This window comes from Thamnophis elegans, chromosome 7, assembly GCF_009769535.1.
Source record: "Thamnophis elegans isolate rThaEle1 chromosome 7, rThaEle1.pri, whole genome shotgun sequence".
Lineage (NCBI taxonomy): Eukaryota > Metazoa > Chordata > Lepidosauria > Squamata > Colubridae > Thamnophis > Thamnophis elegans.
In genome coordinates, this window is record NC_045547.1 from 37,850,612 (window position 1) to 37,867,663 (window position 17,052).

Below are 17,052 nucleotides of genomic sequence, written 5' to 3' on the forward strand. Positions count from 1 at the left end.
AAAGATAATAAGAATATCTGGGAATTGTAACCAGGTCTACATCTCGACCAAAATTAGGCGGTGTGTGTTTGTGTGTTTAAAAGTACAACAACTATATATGTATACTTTTTTGTTTTATTTTTTCTTTTAAGAAAGGAGAATATATGATAAAATTAAATATGTATATCGAAAAGGAACTATAAATACCATCAATGTAAAATGGAGCTTGCTCAGAAGGTGAAATACACCAAGTAAATGAGATGAAAAGTGGGAAGAAAAGGAGAGAGGTAAGGGAAGAAGAGAGGAATAGGAGAGAGGGCAAGGAGGGGGAAAGAGGAGGAGAGAAAAGAGGAGTGGAAAGGGGGAGAGGAGAAGGAGAGAGGAAGGGGAAGTAGAGTAGGGAAGGATGACAGGGAAGAAAGGAGGTAGGGAGGGGCAGGAGAGAGCGGAAGAAGAAAGTGAGGGATAAGGACAAATATGGTGTATGGAGAGCAGAAGAGCTAATAATGGTGTTTGGGGAGTTGATGGTAAGATTAATTGACGTAAACATTTAACAATACAAAATGATGCAGGCTGTATACATGTAATTTATATGCTATGAAAATGAAAAAATAAAAAAAATTACTAAGAAAAAAAAGAAAAATTGGGAAAGAAAAAGATACAGAGACTAAAGTACAGATGAAAGTCATCACTGAAAGAAGAGATGATGATGCCAGGAAGAAAGACTAAAGCAGGACATTGAACAAAGCAAATAAAAAAAATGAAAATGGCAGGCTATTTAAAGGAATACAAAATTAAATTATGGGGTTTAATATTTTTCTACTTTTCCATGTTTATATTTCCTACTCATCCAAGATGCACATAGCTACAACCATACTTGCTTGATCCCTGAATTACGAGTCAGCAATTAATTAAGTGTGCTGTTCAAACCCAGAAAGTTGGATTAATTTAGTAAAAGTCAGTGAGGTATAGAGGTTAAATATTGGATTAACACTTGGGAGACCCAGGTTCAAATCTATCTGCTACTTTTGTAAATGGATGCTTAGAGCAATGTAAATACTGTAGTTTTAGTTGTCTTAAGGCAACTAAAGATTAAGACAAATTTGATACATTAAACAACCTTTTACTAACAAGTTTATTTGTTTCCCTTAGCTTCTAGAATACATTGTATAAATTATGTTAAGATCCCCATTCAAAAACTGGTTAAATTGTGTGTTTATGTCTGTACATCTTCTCATTGCATTTCCAAATGTTCATATTTTTAGAGATAGCTTTTTTAAAAAAAATTCAACTTATACATCCATTTTATGACAATTGGTTTATATATAGTATAGCATTGTTGTAATGATTCGGCACTCTCTGTCTTAAATTTTCTTTTTCTGTTGTTTAGTAGGGAAATAAACTCGACAATAGCTGTTATCTTAGTCTCCAGCTTCATGGAAAACAACATTTTGAGGAGTGGTTAAGCTGAAATGTTTTCTTAAATTGTCGTTGATATTAATTTATAAATATGACATGGGATTTTGTATATCCTCAGATTTTTCAGAATATTCATTTAAATACTCTAATATTCAAAAGGAGTGAAGAATGAAAACTGGTATTTAAACTATTACATTTCCTATCTAATCTGCCAAATCAATAACAATCATTGTTTTGAGCCCCCCCCCCCCAACAATTTTCATCTCATAAGAGACTGCAGTGCAGCAGCTTTAAGAGATTAACAGTAAAACAAGTTTTATTCATGGCTATCCAATTGTCTTTGGGCCCCGAGAGTACAGGATCTCTTATTTTTGGACAATTCAACACTTTGACTTGTATTCAACCACTATCTCTTGAGACCATAAGGCCGAGTTGCCCATTTGAACTCATTATCTAAAACAAAAATGCCCTGACATATGTTAAATTTTAAAGATATATAATGTTACTTAGCAACAATTTTGCCTTTTCCCTTCACAAAATGATTCTTATTATCTTACCCAGTGAAGAATGGGAGGCATTTTCGGAAGGAGGTACTTGAAGTAATACATTATTATCATCTTGAGTTCAGCCCCTACTGGACTGTTGTATGATGGACAGAACATGATAAATATTGCTACTGAGACAAATACTGTACAGTCAATTTGCATAGGTTATCCTGATTTTTAAACATTCAAAAGAGTTTTGAAAAATATAAAGGTAGTTCACTATACAGCAGTTTTCCAAGTTTAATATAGGAATTAGTCTTCAATAATTTTACTAAGCAAAAATGAAAACTAAGCACCACTTATCATAAACCTCTTTGATTTATTACTTTAATAAAAGTGGATATTTGGCAGTTGCTGACTTTACTCATTATTAATACAAGCCTAATCCATCCTCACTTGCTTTTTAAGACATGCAACCTAATTCATAAAACATGTATTGTTAGGCCCTAAGCTGACGTTTAGCAAAACAGTCCAATGTTGTTCAACGACAATCAAGTGCTGAATAATTACTAATTATCTGAAATATTCAGACTAAAAATAAAATAGAGTTACCTGAATAGAGAGTAACTGATACAAATCAGGTATGTACATATTACCATCAAGTATCAGGATATTTATAGAAGAAAAAAATGCTTTTATTCAAAGAAATTAACAGAAGAAGCAAAGAGGAAGACTGGTTCAAAATTTGTTTAATTTTTCTCATGTACAAATATGTATGTATGTATGTATGTATGTATGTATGTATGTATGTATGTATAATCTTTATTGTCATTATACTTAAATACAACGAAATTGGGAAGTGAATGGTTATCATAAGGAATAGGCTGGAAATTTGGTACAGAGAAATGTTGCAAATACATGATACATTCAAATTGTTTTCTCCAGTCAGAAGTGAACATAGGCAAATGATTTAATCCTTTGCTATCATACATCAATAATGGATGTAATTTTTTTTTATTTCAATAGTATACCTCTTAGTATAGAACCATGATGAAGTAATGGATCAACAAAAGCTAGTGATAGAAAGCATAATCAGTAGAAGAAATAAAGCTGGTATGAGAACCACGAGAAATTATTAAATAATGATTTCAAGTATTTTTATTTAAATTAATGTTGCGATTAAGGAAACAATGAATAATTTTCTATTAGAAAAAAACCTTCATAATATAAATAAATAAAATATTAATAGAAACACTCAGTCCCCTCCGGCAGCAGTAAGAATTGTACTGTACATCTTGAGTCTGGCTTGTATTTGCACTTGTATACATTTCAAAAGACTAGTAAAAGCCAACTAAATAATATGACTTTAACAATAGATATACATATCCCTTGTCATCCATTGCTAAATTCTGATTTTCTTATGCCCCTTATCTTGCTTTCAAGTCAGCAAAGTAAATTTAAAGTGAGCTTTACAATATGCCATTTTCAGTCATGTATTTTCTGTTTTTTCAAAAATGTCCTCTTGAGTTTCCATTGTTTCCTCGTCTTCTCCAAACATCTGTTCTTTCATGGTTCTAAATGTGAGGGATTTGGCAGCAACCTGTGCTGCTAGACCTGATGTGAAATTAAAATCTGTGGATATATGAAGTTCAGTCAACCTTTGTTTGATGGAAGACTGTTTATTTTCAGATGATTCTATCATACTTACATCTACAGCACTTTGTTTAGATTCCTCATCTTCTCCGTTGCACTGGAAACATGTTCTTTTTTCAACTTCTGGTGAGGCAGCAATGGCAACATCATCATGTTCATTCACTTCAAGGCCATCAAATAAATATTCCATCTTTTCTTTTTCATTTTTGGGAACTTTCATTTTGTGGTCAGAAATGGTTTCTTCTAGATTTTCATTTTTGCTACAATCCTGCTTGTCTCTGTCTGAATTTTTAATTAATTCCAAATTTGGTACACTGTTCTCTGAAGTAAAAGTGTTCATTGCAGCTTAATAAAGAGAAAAATAAAATGAATACTCTAAGTAACCAATACACAAAGTTTTTGCTTTAAATTTTTTTCAGTATAAATAAAATTTGTATTTTACACAGAGAATTGAAGACTGTAAATGCTATAAATCATATTTCCTCTCAAGAAATAATAGATGAGAACATAATAATTGTATATAGGTTTCTTGTAAATAATCAGATTACATCATTCAGAAATCTGATGAACAGAAATTTCTGATGAACAGAAATTCATTTACAAAATACAAATTCAGATAAATTGGAACAATTGGAATAATTTGTTATGTAAATGAAGATTGCAAAGATTTATCATGATATATATTAAAGATAGTTACATTGTTATCATTATTATTTACCTTGATCACTAAAGAGCAGTTGCTTCCACTTTTGTCTTTCTGCCTCTGAAGCTTTAAATCCCAACACAGATTTCAGTTCCTGCAGCACTCTCTTAGATTCTTCTCTTTCACGTTTTTGTCTCTGTCTGTCTTCCAGAGAAAAGTAATAAAAATCATCTCTCTTACACTCGTCCATATCTATATCATCAACATATGCTTCAAGTTCCTGAAGAAAAGTCAACAAATACTTGGTTTGAGTTATATATTACCATATCCTGCAAATTATTAGCATTCTTAATCATCTATTAATTTATATTTTAGGATTTCAAAGGGAATTAAAATTCCAAAGGAATTTTCTGAAATACTTATTTCTAGAATTTATTTATCATCTTATTCCACAAGGAGTGTAAGCAATGTACACCATTTGGGTGATGAAAGAAATACTAGCAAAAGCTAATGTAATATATATTATCCTGTCATCAGTGGCTCCACAGTGATCAATCTTCAATGACCTTCTAGAAAACCTAAGGGACTTAGATAACCATATAGGGTTTTATAGGAAATAATCAGCACTTTAAATTCTACTCAGAAACACATCATTAATCAATGGAAGTTCTAAGAATGCCCAGTAAGCCATTGTATTTTTGAACCAGCTGCAGTTTCCAGACAGTCTTTAAGAACACCTCATGTAGAGCAAGTTACAACCATCCGGTTGCAAGATGACAAGGGCATGAGAGTCTATCCTCAGTGCATCCTTTTCCCTGTAAGGCTGCAATTAGTGTACAAATTAAAGTTGTGGAAAGTCTCTTATTGCCATAGTTCCTCTAGAAAGATCTGAGCCTAGAAGAATCTATGAGATATTGGCATATCTCACCAGGGAAGCACAATCTGAGTGTCAAAATTTTGGATTATTTTATCTGGAATTAGTAGGCTTCTGAATTAAGAGTCACTCTGTCTGGTTTGGGTTGAATTCAATTCTGAACATGATACTCTTCATTCATTGAAGCCACCAAGGACTGGACAAAGACTTCTGCCATAAATCCTATTTAGCCCAGGGTGAAATATATACCTGAGAATCATCTGTATACTAATAATATCTTACCCTAAACTAGCACATTACTTAACCCAAGCAAGCTAATAGCCAAGGCAAACTAAATTCAGTTCTTATCTGTGATTACATTTCTATAATGCAGATACACAGATGCAGACTACAGAATTTCTAATGACTGAAATCATAAAACAATCTACTCAAAAAATGTTTACTATTTTCAATTATTTATACAAATTATGTTCCTATTACTATTACAATTGACATACAAATTTTTAAATGCCCAATCTTAATTTTTACCTTCAATCCTGGAAATAAACTCTTTTCAGCCAAGTAATAAGTTTAATTTAAATTATAATATTATTATTCTTTTAAAACACTATTCAGTGATACTAAGCAGAAAAATTATTTCTTTTGCTAATATATAGCAAACATAGCAGGGTATAAAATGGATTTGATAACTATTTCTATCCTGTTAATAGATACAAGCAGTTCTCAATTAGCAATCACAAATGTAACCGACAACTTTGTTGTTAAGTGAAATAAGTAAATATATATATTTACATTCCATAGCAGAAAACTAGCAATGCTTGTTGAACATATTTGTAAATAGTGCAAAATAAAACATTCAGCTAGATTTGACTCTTTTCCACACAAAATATGATATTTTCTTTGCTCTATCCTCAAATAGGAAGTTATTTGTTACACAAAAGACAGGTAATTCTGGGAGTTGATAAGTTACACAATACTGTTTCTGAATTGAATAGAAAAGCAGGATGCAAACTGACAAATATGCACTCCATTGATACACAATTAATTCTTCCTTCCCTAAAAAACAAAAAGTTTGTTGGAAAAAATTGTAGCAGTTATTAATAGTGATTTTCTATCCGTATGCATGCAGAATAATCTCTACATTTTGTTTGTGAATAACTTCTTTCTAGAGTTCTATACTATGATTACCTGTTCTTCAGGAACAGGGTCTTTGTCTTCTATATGCACAGTTGGCTGCTTTAAAGGGAGCGTAGTGCAATGCTTGTTTTCATAAGATGGTTCAGATTTACCTGGAGGTAAAAAGGTATATCATAAGATTGGAATATTTGGAATGATGATGTAGAAAATTTTTCTTTAAGGAGATATTATGAACAGTTTTGTTCAGATTGGTTTATCAGTTTTGTTTATTACAGTACAATCTGTTCTTCCTGTTTTATTCCAGTTTTTCAATGTAATCAGAATTACCATATTTTCACGACTATAAGCCGCACTGAAAATCCTAAAATTTGATCCAAAACCGGCAGTGCGGCTTATAACCCGGTGCGCTTTATATGTGGAAAAAGATCTCCCAGCTGCTTTCGGGGCTTCCTGGAGCGCCAAGAAGATTCGCGCTCTCCTCCGCTCCTCGCGACTGCAATAGATGTCCAGAAGCGGCTTTTGGGGCTAATGGGGATTGGATCGGGGTGTGCTGCAAGAGCATGCCCCGATGCGAAAAACACAGAGATCGGTGCGCTTGGGGCTGCTGCTGCGACGTCCAGGGAGGAGAAACCAAGCCGTGCGCCTCCCCCAGCTGCTTTCGGGGCTTCCTGGAGCGCCAAGAACCTTCGCGCTGTTCTCCGCTCCTCCTCGCGACTGCAACAGATGTCCAGAAGCGTCGGGAAACGTGCGGCTTATAACCCGGTGCGCTTTATATGTGGAAAAAGTTTGAAAAATTAACGTTAATTGATACTGCGGCTTATAATCCGGTGCGGCTTTTGGTCGTGAAAATACGGTAGAACCTTTTAATTAGACTTGGTCCAGACATTGTACCTAAAGCCAGGAAAGCTCTTTCAAAAGGCTTTATTACATTTAATATTCCAGTTTGTTTTTAAATTGGTCTTCCTGGCTGAATTGTGATTCCAGTGAAGAGAATAATGGGCTCTATGCATGATCAAAGACTTGTGGGTATTATGTCTTAGTAACTTTCAGTTAAGAACAGCCTAATTGAATACCTTTTGAAAATGGTATATCTTTTTTATCTGAATTTCTTCGAATCATTTTTTCCACCTGAGAAATAGCCTCTTCCCAACAACTATTGCTAGCATGCATGTGAGGACGAATCAATTTAAATTTTTGATCTGCAATTTGGTAGGCCTCCCAAGTTAATTCTGGGCTTTCCTTGGAATTCATAACCTTCTCAAGTTCATCCTCAAGAATTATCATTCTGTAAAAACAAAAAACAAAAAAGAAAATTTCAGACAAGTATTTCAGAAAAAAATGGGAAGAAAATTACAATTGGGCTTTATTGGGATATAACAGCAGATGCCTAATAGTTTTGACCAGTAAACAACAGTTATTAGCCTTTTAAGAAAAAACAGGTATGCAAGCACAGCAAAAAGAACGAGATCATCAAAGAACAGAGAATCTCATGGCTTAGTCTTTCTTTAAATAGAACTGAAGAATCTACACTGATTAATTCAAATAACAGCAAGGTTGATGAGAAACACATCCTATCTTGTGGGTTTAGCAGTTTATATAACAAATTGTTCAAGGGAAAAATACTTCCTTAGTAAACTACATCATGGAATTAAAAAGCAGCTTTACTTGGAACCTTCCCTTTTTATTTGTAAGCCGCCCTGAGTCTTCCGAGAGTGGGCGGCATACAAACTAATTAAATAAAATAAATAAAATAAATAAATTTATATCCTGTGACAATACCTCTAATACCATCAAACATCAACATCTGCCTATCCCACAATCCAGTTGTGGCAGATTATGTGACAAACTTTAATAAAAGCATTTAAATCGCCTAACAGGCCTAAAAACTTTCTGTGGTTCATTGTGGGGAAAATGAATTACTACAAGCCTTGGGGTTTACATGCTTTCCCTTTTCTTTTGTGCTAGACCTGTTAGTAGATTTACGTAAATGCTTTTATTAAGGTATAATAATATTACATATATTTATATTTGTGTGTGTGTGTGTGTGTGTGTGTGTGTGTGTACGTACGTACACGAATATCATGGGAAATTGCATATGTAAGATGATCAACAGAAAATAAACTTTTATGGTAAATAAGATGTTAATATACAAAAAAATAAATCATGAACAGTATGGAACAAGCAGTAAGGAAATAGCACTTGGTAGAGCAGCCTTGGAAAAAATATTCAGATTTGTCTATACTAACAAATATCTGAACAGTGCAAACAATGGTGTCTCTAAGGTGCGCGTCCATGCACGTGGAAAGTAAACACTGTGCAGCAGTTTCCAACTGCTGCGCAGTGTCATTTGCCGGACATGGACTGCAGTTTGCAGAGCGGCCGCACAATTGCGATTGAAACCCCCTCCAGCTAAACAGAAGTCTTGAGGTGCAGCAGGGCAGTAAAGTGACTAGGTTGAGGGCTTGTGATGGCTCGGGCTTTCTGGAGAAACTATTTAGAGGGAACATTGCCCACAGCTGCCTTTGCACAAGTTTAAAGAGGGCTAAATTTGTCTCGTTGGGTGTGGGGGGGGGAGTGATTGGCCGAAACTCGCTGAAAGTTCCATGTCTTTCTGACCCGCATGATTAATTCAGCCTCTGAGATAAACGTATTGTGTGAAAGCAGCTGGCTTCCCTTCCTCTCCATCATCCGTGCGATTAACACATAAAAGCCCACAAGGGGTGGGGACTGGTTGCGAACCAAGAACGAGCTAACTAAGCCAAGTGTGGGTTGCTCCGCAGAGAGCAACCCACACTCGAGTGAGCCTCCTGCCTTTGCTTTCTACTTCTCGTATTGGCAAATCCAGGGCGGTGCGGCAGCGATCCTAAACTCCCACCTAGAGCGACTGTGCCACAGAATCCAAATGCAAGAAGCAGGGTCTGTATCCTCGTGCATCTCTCTCTTTCAAAGAAAGCCTTCTTTGTTCTACCTCTCCTGGCTGCAATCTCAGCTATCTTTGAGTCTCCCGCTGGCCAAGTGACATCACATGATATTTGATAACTCATTGGGATTTTCAAAGTCATTGAGAATAGTTTTGCTTTTAAGCTAATTAAACTTCCTATCTGTCAGTTTATCTGTGCAATTTTGTTGGATATTTTGGGTCACTAGTTACTATCACTAGTTATATGCAGAATTGTCTCCCAGAGTTCAATAGTAGTAGGTTACTGAAACCACTTGTATAGAGAGGAACAAATTGCCACAATTTTTTAAACAATCAGCAAGCATTGTTGAACAGACAGGCAATAAATCCTTCAGTTTACAAATTAATGATGGAAGAAAACTGTTAGATGTGAATGAGACTTTATGCATTGGGATTTTAATCATTTTACTCATTTAAAATAGCAAATTGCATATAATACATTAAAATGAAGTATATCAAGTGAAATTCATTAAAATGAAGTATTTCAAACATTTACTATTTTAATATTACCAGTATTAAGTGCCATTTATATATTCATTTCAAAGCTCTTTTTTATTTAATCTAAAATGAATTTGAAAAGATAATTGTAGTGAGTTTGCTTTTGAACAAATATTTCTAAATTTATTTGTTTACAATTTTATTCGTTTTAAATTTTTATTAGTTTAATTTGATATAACACCTATTTTGTTGTTGTCTTGGGTGACATCTGTGAAAAAAATTCAGGTGCTCAGGGATGAAAATGTGGCGCTCAAACACTATACTTTTCCGCCCACTCTGAAAAAAAATTAGAGGGAACATTGGTGTTCACTGTGACACTCTATGAAAGTGCAAGTTAAACTTTGAGGAAACAGGATAGGACATGTAGGTACTCTTTTGAACTTTGCTGTCAGGGGAGATCCTGAGAATACCATGCACAGCCACAAAATCTAAACAATGGATCATTAAATAAATCAACCCAGAGCTTTCACTTGAGGCACAAATAATGAGACTCAAATTATCCTAACCTATTAAGCAAACACCTGCATCTCTGGAGAAGCTCTAATAGTAGGAAAGGTGGAAGGAAAAAGTAGAACGACCAGCAACAAGGTGGATGGACTTAGTTAAAGTGGCTGTGGGTGCATTACTGGGAAACATGAAAGGCAAACTTAGGGTTAGATTGTCATGAATAAAATCTATCTATGTGGTTGCTAAGAATTTAACCCATGTGACAGAACATAATCAATAACAAAAGTACTTGGAAGGGCTCAAAAAATGAAATTTAATGCAAGGATTGGAAGTAGGAAGTTTTGCTCCTCATACGGATTATGACCTAGGTGTTCCAGAAAGTTTAGAAATAATTTCTTCAATTCCTAACAAAATGAAGAACTACACACACACACACACACACACACACACACACACACTGCATTTGTGCTGATAAATAAATAAAGAGAGACTAGTATAGATCTATTTCAAGCTCTTTAGCTCTCATCAGTTAGCCATACCCTTACTGGGATTTGAACCTGTGCTGTATTACATATTAAGCAGTTGTGTTAGCCACTAAGCCACAGGCTCTCCTCCTTTATCAGCTAATCCAGGGAAATAGGTATGTATTGTGTCACAACCCCTGGTATGCTCAAATATGCCCAAATACACACACACACATTTATGGTTCCACCACAAATGCACGAACGACAAAAGCGCGCCTGACTAAACCGCAGTGACAAAACCGCGTGACGAATGAGCGATAATGAGCCCTGAAACGTGCAGACAACAGCGCGCCGACAGAAGCGCGCTGTAACCTAACCCTAACCCTTACCTTAAATCGCGCTTCTGTCGGCGCGCTGTTGTCGGCACGCTGTTGTCGACGCGCTTTTGACATCGCGGTTTTAGCACCGTGGTTTTGTCGGCGCGCTTATGATGTTTGCGCTTTTGTCGGGTCATGCACATTTATATTTATAAAGAAAACATTTTATATATATATATATATATATATATACACACACACATTATATTATATGTATGTATGTATGTGTGTGTGTGTGTATGTATGAATGTATGTATGTGTATATATATGTATGTGTGTGTGTGTGTGTGTGTATATATATATATATATATATATATATATATATATATATATATATATATATATATATAGAGAGAGAGAGAGAGAGAGAGAGAGAGATCTTTATTTATTTATATTTATTTCCCTTTATTTATTTATCAGCACAAATACAACACAATATATATGTGTGTGTGTGTGTGTGTGTGTATTTAGTCTCACAACCCCTGGTATGCCCAAATATGGGAGGAAGCAGACTGCTTCCTTTCTCTGTCTATCGGCTCGTCACAAGAGACCATCACGACAGAAAGCCATTATTTTTACTGTTGCCTTTGTTAGGTGTACCGGCAGGGAAAAAATGCTTTAAAAAGTGTAAAAAAAAACTTCCAAGGATCACACAGCTCAGCTGTGAGCCGCACAGTCGCCAGAAGCTTTTTTTTACTACCGGTTCGCAGAACCAGCTAAACAAGTGAATGAAAATGACTGGCCATAATAATTCTGAACAGTTAATAGGAACAATACTGTTGATGTATCTGACCACAGAAAAACGATTGAACAAAAATAGTACTACATTTGTATTTCTTAAGTGGAACTCCAATCTATGGTGAAATTGACTGTCAGTAGTTAACAAGTTCCTTAAGTGTTTTACATACAACTCTCACACATAGAAGAAAAAATATTAATTAGATTAATTTGGAATGATAAGAATAAATAGATAATAGTAATAAGTATATGCACCAATCATGGTGAAAAATTGATATTGAATTATTTTTAAAAGAACAATAACAAAAACTAGAATTATTACTGTGAGAAATTATTCCTATGTTTAACTTACTCATTCAGTAAGGCTTTTAGATGGAGTTGCAAACTACGCACAGCAGTGTGGAGATGACTTAGTGATCCTGATTTTGGTTTAGCTTTGACTGGACGTTCCAAGTAAGATTGATGATGTGTTTCAAAATACCGGTAAAATTCATAACTCCTTTTAAGTTCTTCTAAACAAGCAGCATGAACATGTGGCAGATCTTGAATTATATCAGAAAAGATATAAAGAGGCAAACGTTCTGGTGTAACCAGGCTCTTGAGAGACGCATTAGAGGGAGATAACAGAAGAAGTAGTCGCCTAAAGAATTCTGAACTTTGACCAACCCAAAGCTGAAATAAAACCTAAGAAACAAAAAAAATCAATTGTTAGCTATTTTCCCTATTTTCCCATGAACAGTACATTTAAGCAAAGCAATGACAGTCTGATGATCTTGAATGATGGGAGGTGTAGATATAAATTATATAAAATATTTAAAATAATGTAAACTAAATAAATTATATTCTCCCCCCCCCCCCAAAAAAAAAGTCCAATTCTTTTGGGGGAGAGATTTAAGGCTTCCATATACAGGTAGTCTTCTCCTTACGATAGCAATTGGACTCAGAACTACTGTTGCTAAATGATATGGTCATAAAGCACATCAAATGATCATGCCACTTTGTGAGAGCAATTCTGGCAGTTACGATTGTTGTCATTTAATAAGGACAGTGCAGGTTTGTAAATCAGCACCTCAAATGACTATGATTTACTACCTGCTGTCTTCCCCAATGACTTTGCCTATGGGAAGTTGGAAGGGATGGTCAGGCACAGTGATCCTGTGATCACAATTTGCAATTATGTAATTATACAGTGAGTGCCAAGTACCCAGATTGTGATCATGTGATTGAGGGATGGTGTGACAGCTGAAATTACAGGGATCAGATTGTTCAGTGCTGTCATGATGTTGAATGGTTGCTGAATGAACAGTGCTACCACAAGGACTAGCTGTACAAACATAATAAAAGTGAGATAATATTACATATATTATAAATTATTTGTAATTTATTTTACATGTTGAGTTTCTTTTGTACAATTGTACAAATAACATGGGGAAATTATTTTTTCTATCAATTTATATTGAAAATTAAAATACTCTTCCATAATAAAATCATCCAAAATAATACTTATCCACCCTGTCATGGTCGGACCACTACCTACTGAGGCTTGACTTCCGGAGACCAAACCCCCACTGTAGGGAGGAGGAACCGACCAGATGGTTCCGCCCCAGGCGACTTATGGACCCCTTGGGGTTCCAGACAGAGCTTGGGGTTATTCCTGATACTCTCGCCCGCAGTCCGGCGGAGACTCTGGTTGCTGCTTGGAACTCGGCAGCGACGGAGTCTCTCAACCGGATTGCGCCTCTACGGCCGCTCCGAGGCAGTGGATCCAGGAGGGCCCCTTGGTTTACCGAGGAACTCCGGGAGATGAATCGCTGAAAGAGACGCCTAGAGCACAAATGGAGATCCAGGAAATCCGAATCGAACCGAGCACTTTTAACATCCTGCATCAGAGAGTACATCCGGGCAATCAGGACGTCAAAAAGAACTTATATTGCCACTCTGATTGCTTCCGCTGAGTCGCGCCCAGCCACCCTGTTCAGGATAACCCGTTCCCTCCTAAATAGGAGGGATATGGGTGACCCTTTACAGGGTAGAGCTGAGGATTACGTCCAATTTCTCGCGGACAAAGTTGCTCGGTTTCGGGCGGACCTGGACTCCAATCCTGCAGAACCAGCCGAGGCACTAAGGGATAATTTGGTAGGTCATCGCTGGGTTGATTTTCAAGCTGTTACCCCTGAGGACGTGGACAAGGCCATGAGAGCTGTAGGTGGCTCCACTTGTGTACTGGACCCGTGCCCCTCCTGGCTGGTTGTTAACAGCAGGGAGGTGACACGGGGCTGGATCCAGGCGGTTGTTGCCGCCTCCCTTCGGGAGGGGGTCTTTCCACCCACATTAAAGGCGGTGGTGGTGAGACCCCTCCTGAAGAAACCATCTTTGGATCCAGCCGTCCTAAACAACTACCGTCCAGTCTCCAACCTCCCCTTTGTGGGAAAGGTTGTTGAGAAGGTGGTGGCCTTTCAGCTCCAGCGGTCCTTGGAGGAAACCAGTTATCTGGATCCATTCCAGTCAGGCTTCAGGCCTGGCTACAGCACGGAAACTGCTTTGGTCGAATTGACCGATGATCTCTGGAGAGCCAGGGATGGAGGTTATGCCTCCATCCTAGTGCTCCTTGACCTCTCTGCGGCTTTCGATACCATCGACCATGGTATCCTTCTGCGACGACTGCGGGAGGGGGGGGGAGGCACTGTTTTACGGTGGTTCTCCTCCTACCTCTCAGACAGGTCGCAGTCGGTGTTAGTTGGAGGGCAGAGATCGACCCCTAGGCCCCTAACATATGGGGTGCCGCAGGGTTCGGGCCTGTCCCCCCTTCTTTTCAATATCTACATGAAACCGCTGGGTGAGATCATTCGACGGCACAGGATAAAATACCACCAGTATGCGGATGATACACAGTTGTATCTGTCCGCCCCGTGCCAACTCAATGAAGCGATGGACGTGATGAGCCAGGGCCTTGAGGCTGTTAGAGACTGGATGGGGGTCAACAAGCTTGTACTCAATCCAGATAAAACCGAGTGGCTGCTGTTCTTCCCTCCCACTAATTGGCCAAGTGTTCCATCTCTCAGGCTGGGGGGTCAGATTTTACACCCCTCAGATAGGGTTCGCAACTTGGGAGTCCTCCTGGACCCACAGCTGACCTTCGAACATCATTTGTCAGCTGTGACCAGGGGGGCATTTGCCCAGGTTCGCCTGGTGCACCAGTTGCGTCCCTACCTGAACCGGGAGGCTCTCACAACAGTCACTCGTGCCCTTGTGACCTCTAGGCTGGAATACTGCAACGTGCTCTACATGGGGCTGCCCTTGAAGAGTATTCGGCGATTTCAGCTGGTCCAGAATGCGGCCGCGCGAGCAATCGTGGGTGCCCCTCGATTCACCCACGTAACACCTATCCTCCGCGAGCTGCACTGGCTGCCTGTTGATCTCCGGGTACGCTTCAAGGTGCTAGTTGTCACCTACAAAGCCCTTCATGGTATTGGATCTGAGTACTTGAGAGACCGCCTACTGCCAATTATCTCCTCTAGACCAATAAGATTGCATAGATTAGGCCTCCTCCGAATTCCATCAGCCAGCCAATGTCGACTGGCAACTACCCGGAGGAGAGCCTTCTCGGTGGCTGCTCCGACCCTCTGGAACGAACTCCCCGTGGAGATTCGTACCCTCACCACCCTCCAGACCTTCCGCATAGCCCTTAAAAGCTGGCTGTTCCAACAGGCCTGGGGCTAACGACTTGTAACCCCACTCGAATGGTGTGACTGTTGTGTTTTTAACGGTGTATGACTCTATGTTTGTAACTTGTCTGTCTTCCCCCCCCCCCTTCAACTGTGAGCCGCCCTGAGTCCCCTCAGGGAAAAGGGCGGCATACAAATAAAGTATAAATGAAATAAAAATGAAATATAGGCACCACACATATAGCAAAATGCATTATGCTATAACAGCTTAATTGTGAACAAACAGAGTACATCCAAAGGTTCTTCTTGTAAATTGGAATGGACAACAAATTTTAAACTTTCCTACATGACTTCTTCAGAATGTTATGAAAATCAGGAACTTGTAACAAGTTAAAGAAAGAAATGAATGGAATTGATTCCATGGTTTGATTCAAAAGACTAAGCTTGCCAAATTATAATGACAAGTACAATGTACTTGTACTGACAAGCCTGCTCATAGTATAACCATGAGTCATGGTTAGGCTTATTCAGATCTAAACCATAACATGTTTAGGTTAAACTAAAAACAGATTCAAAGAAAGTAGAAAAAAATCATATAAACCTAATGTATTTCAAATGTTAAAATAATAGTATAATTCAGGATCATTTTGTTTTATTTAGCTTCTAGAGACTGAAAGGAATGACAGAATAGTTGATGGTATGATCAGTGAAATGATACTAGATTACCTTTAGTGCAGGCAAGCTGAAGCCATCCGTGAGGTTGTATGCTTCTTCTTCAGATACTTGCTCTTCATTTAATCCCAAACCAAGGTCCTTAAAAGGCACCACACATATGTAGTTTGTGACATTGTCACTCTCAGAATTCAGTGGGTAAGTTTACTTAGTGTTAAGGTTGTTAAAGAACCTTTTGCATCAAATGCAATATTGACAAATATTTTGGTGAAAGAAATAATTTATCTACTTTATAAAGTTAAACAGCCAACAATATAGTTGCAGATGAAACAATCTTAGCTTTAGTTCAAACAAATTGCTGAAGCAAAAACAAACTGGGCGTAAGATTGTGAAATAAAATAATTTGAGTGATTCTACAGATTTAATCGACTGAACATTTGAAAGATTACAGTTGTAATCATGTAATTATGTAATAGTCACACCACTCAGGGGTTTCAGCTTGAAAAATTAATAGCAGAAAATCAGGATCTCAGAATTTCTAGTTCAAAAACTAAAAAGTTTATTAGTTACCATACCTAAGTCCAAATATATGCATACTAAGATTCATAGTCTAGGCCAATGAATCTTATATGTGATATAAAATGCCAACTCAACAAAGATAGACAAACTTCCTTTTTGAAAAAGATGTATGAATGAATAGTTTGTCAGTGAAAATCGGTGGATTATGAAACAGCAAGATGATCAAACTGAAAGGAACTTTTAAGAGAAAGTGTGGAATATAAAACTTTTAAATAAAAACTTGGCAATTCACCTTTCTTCTTGCATAGCAGCCAATCACTCTGGTATGCTAATTTCCATCCCCATAATCTATTATTTTTAAAAGGATATTGTTTAAGCATATATAAGGTAGCAAGTCTTGAAGCTCTGAGGTTGGCTCTTACTGATCGATACACGGCTTTCCGAAGACCAATTAGATGCTGACAAGGATGTTGTCCACCTTTATTATATAGGCAAGCAGCACTAACCCTGTCAAGCAAACTTG

The 17,052-nt window shown here is 37.4% G+C and overlaps 1 protein-coding gene across 4 annotated transcripts in view; it reads right to left on the reverse strand.

The window, feature by feature from the left end:
- Nucleotides 1-2,615: 2,615 nt before the first annotated feature.
- VEZT (vezatin, adherens junctions transmembrane protein) overlaps nucleotides 2,616-17,052 on the reverse strand; it is a 37,208-nt gene continuing 22,771 nt past the window's right edge. For 2 of the 4 annotated variants that reach the window (XM_032221241.1, XM_032221239.1), the window contains exons 6-12: nucleotides 16,899-17,048; nucleotides 16,065-16,212; nucleotides 12,026-12,357; nucleotides 7,264-7,475; nucleotides 6,242-6,342; nucleotides 4,255-4,459; nucleotides 2,616-3,881 (exon numbers count right to left, since the gene is read on the reverse strand). In XM_032221241.1, the coding sequence (XP_032077132.1) occupies nucleotides 3,373-3,881; nucleotides 4,255-4,459; nucleotides 6,242-6,342; nucleotides 7,264-7,475; nucleotides 12,026-12,357; nucleotides 16,065-16,212; nucleotides 16,899-17,048 (1,657 nt within the window). In that variant the 3' untranslated portion in view covers nucleotides 2,616-3,372. The remainder of the gene's footprint in view (nucleotides 3,882-4,254; nucleotides 4,460-6,241; nucleotides 6,343-7,263; nucleotides 7,476-12,025; nucleotides 12,358-16,064; nucleotides 16,213-16,898; nucleotides 17,049-17,052) is intronic. The other 2 variants (XM_032221242.1, XM_032221240.1) reach the window with 2 other exon arrangements.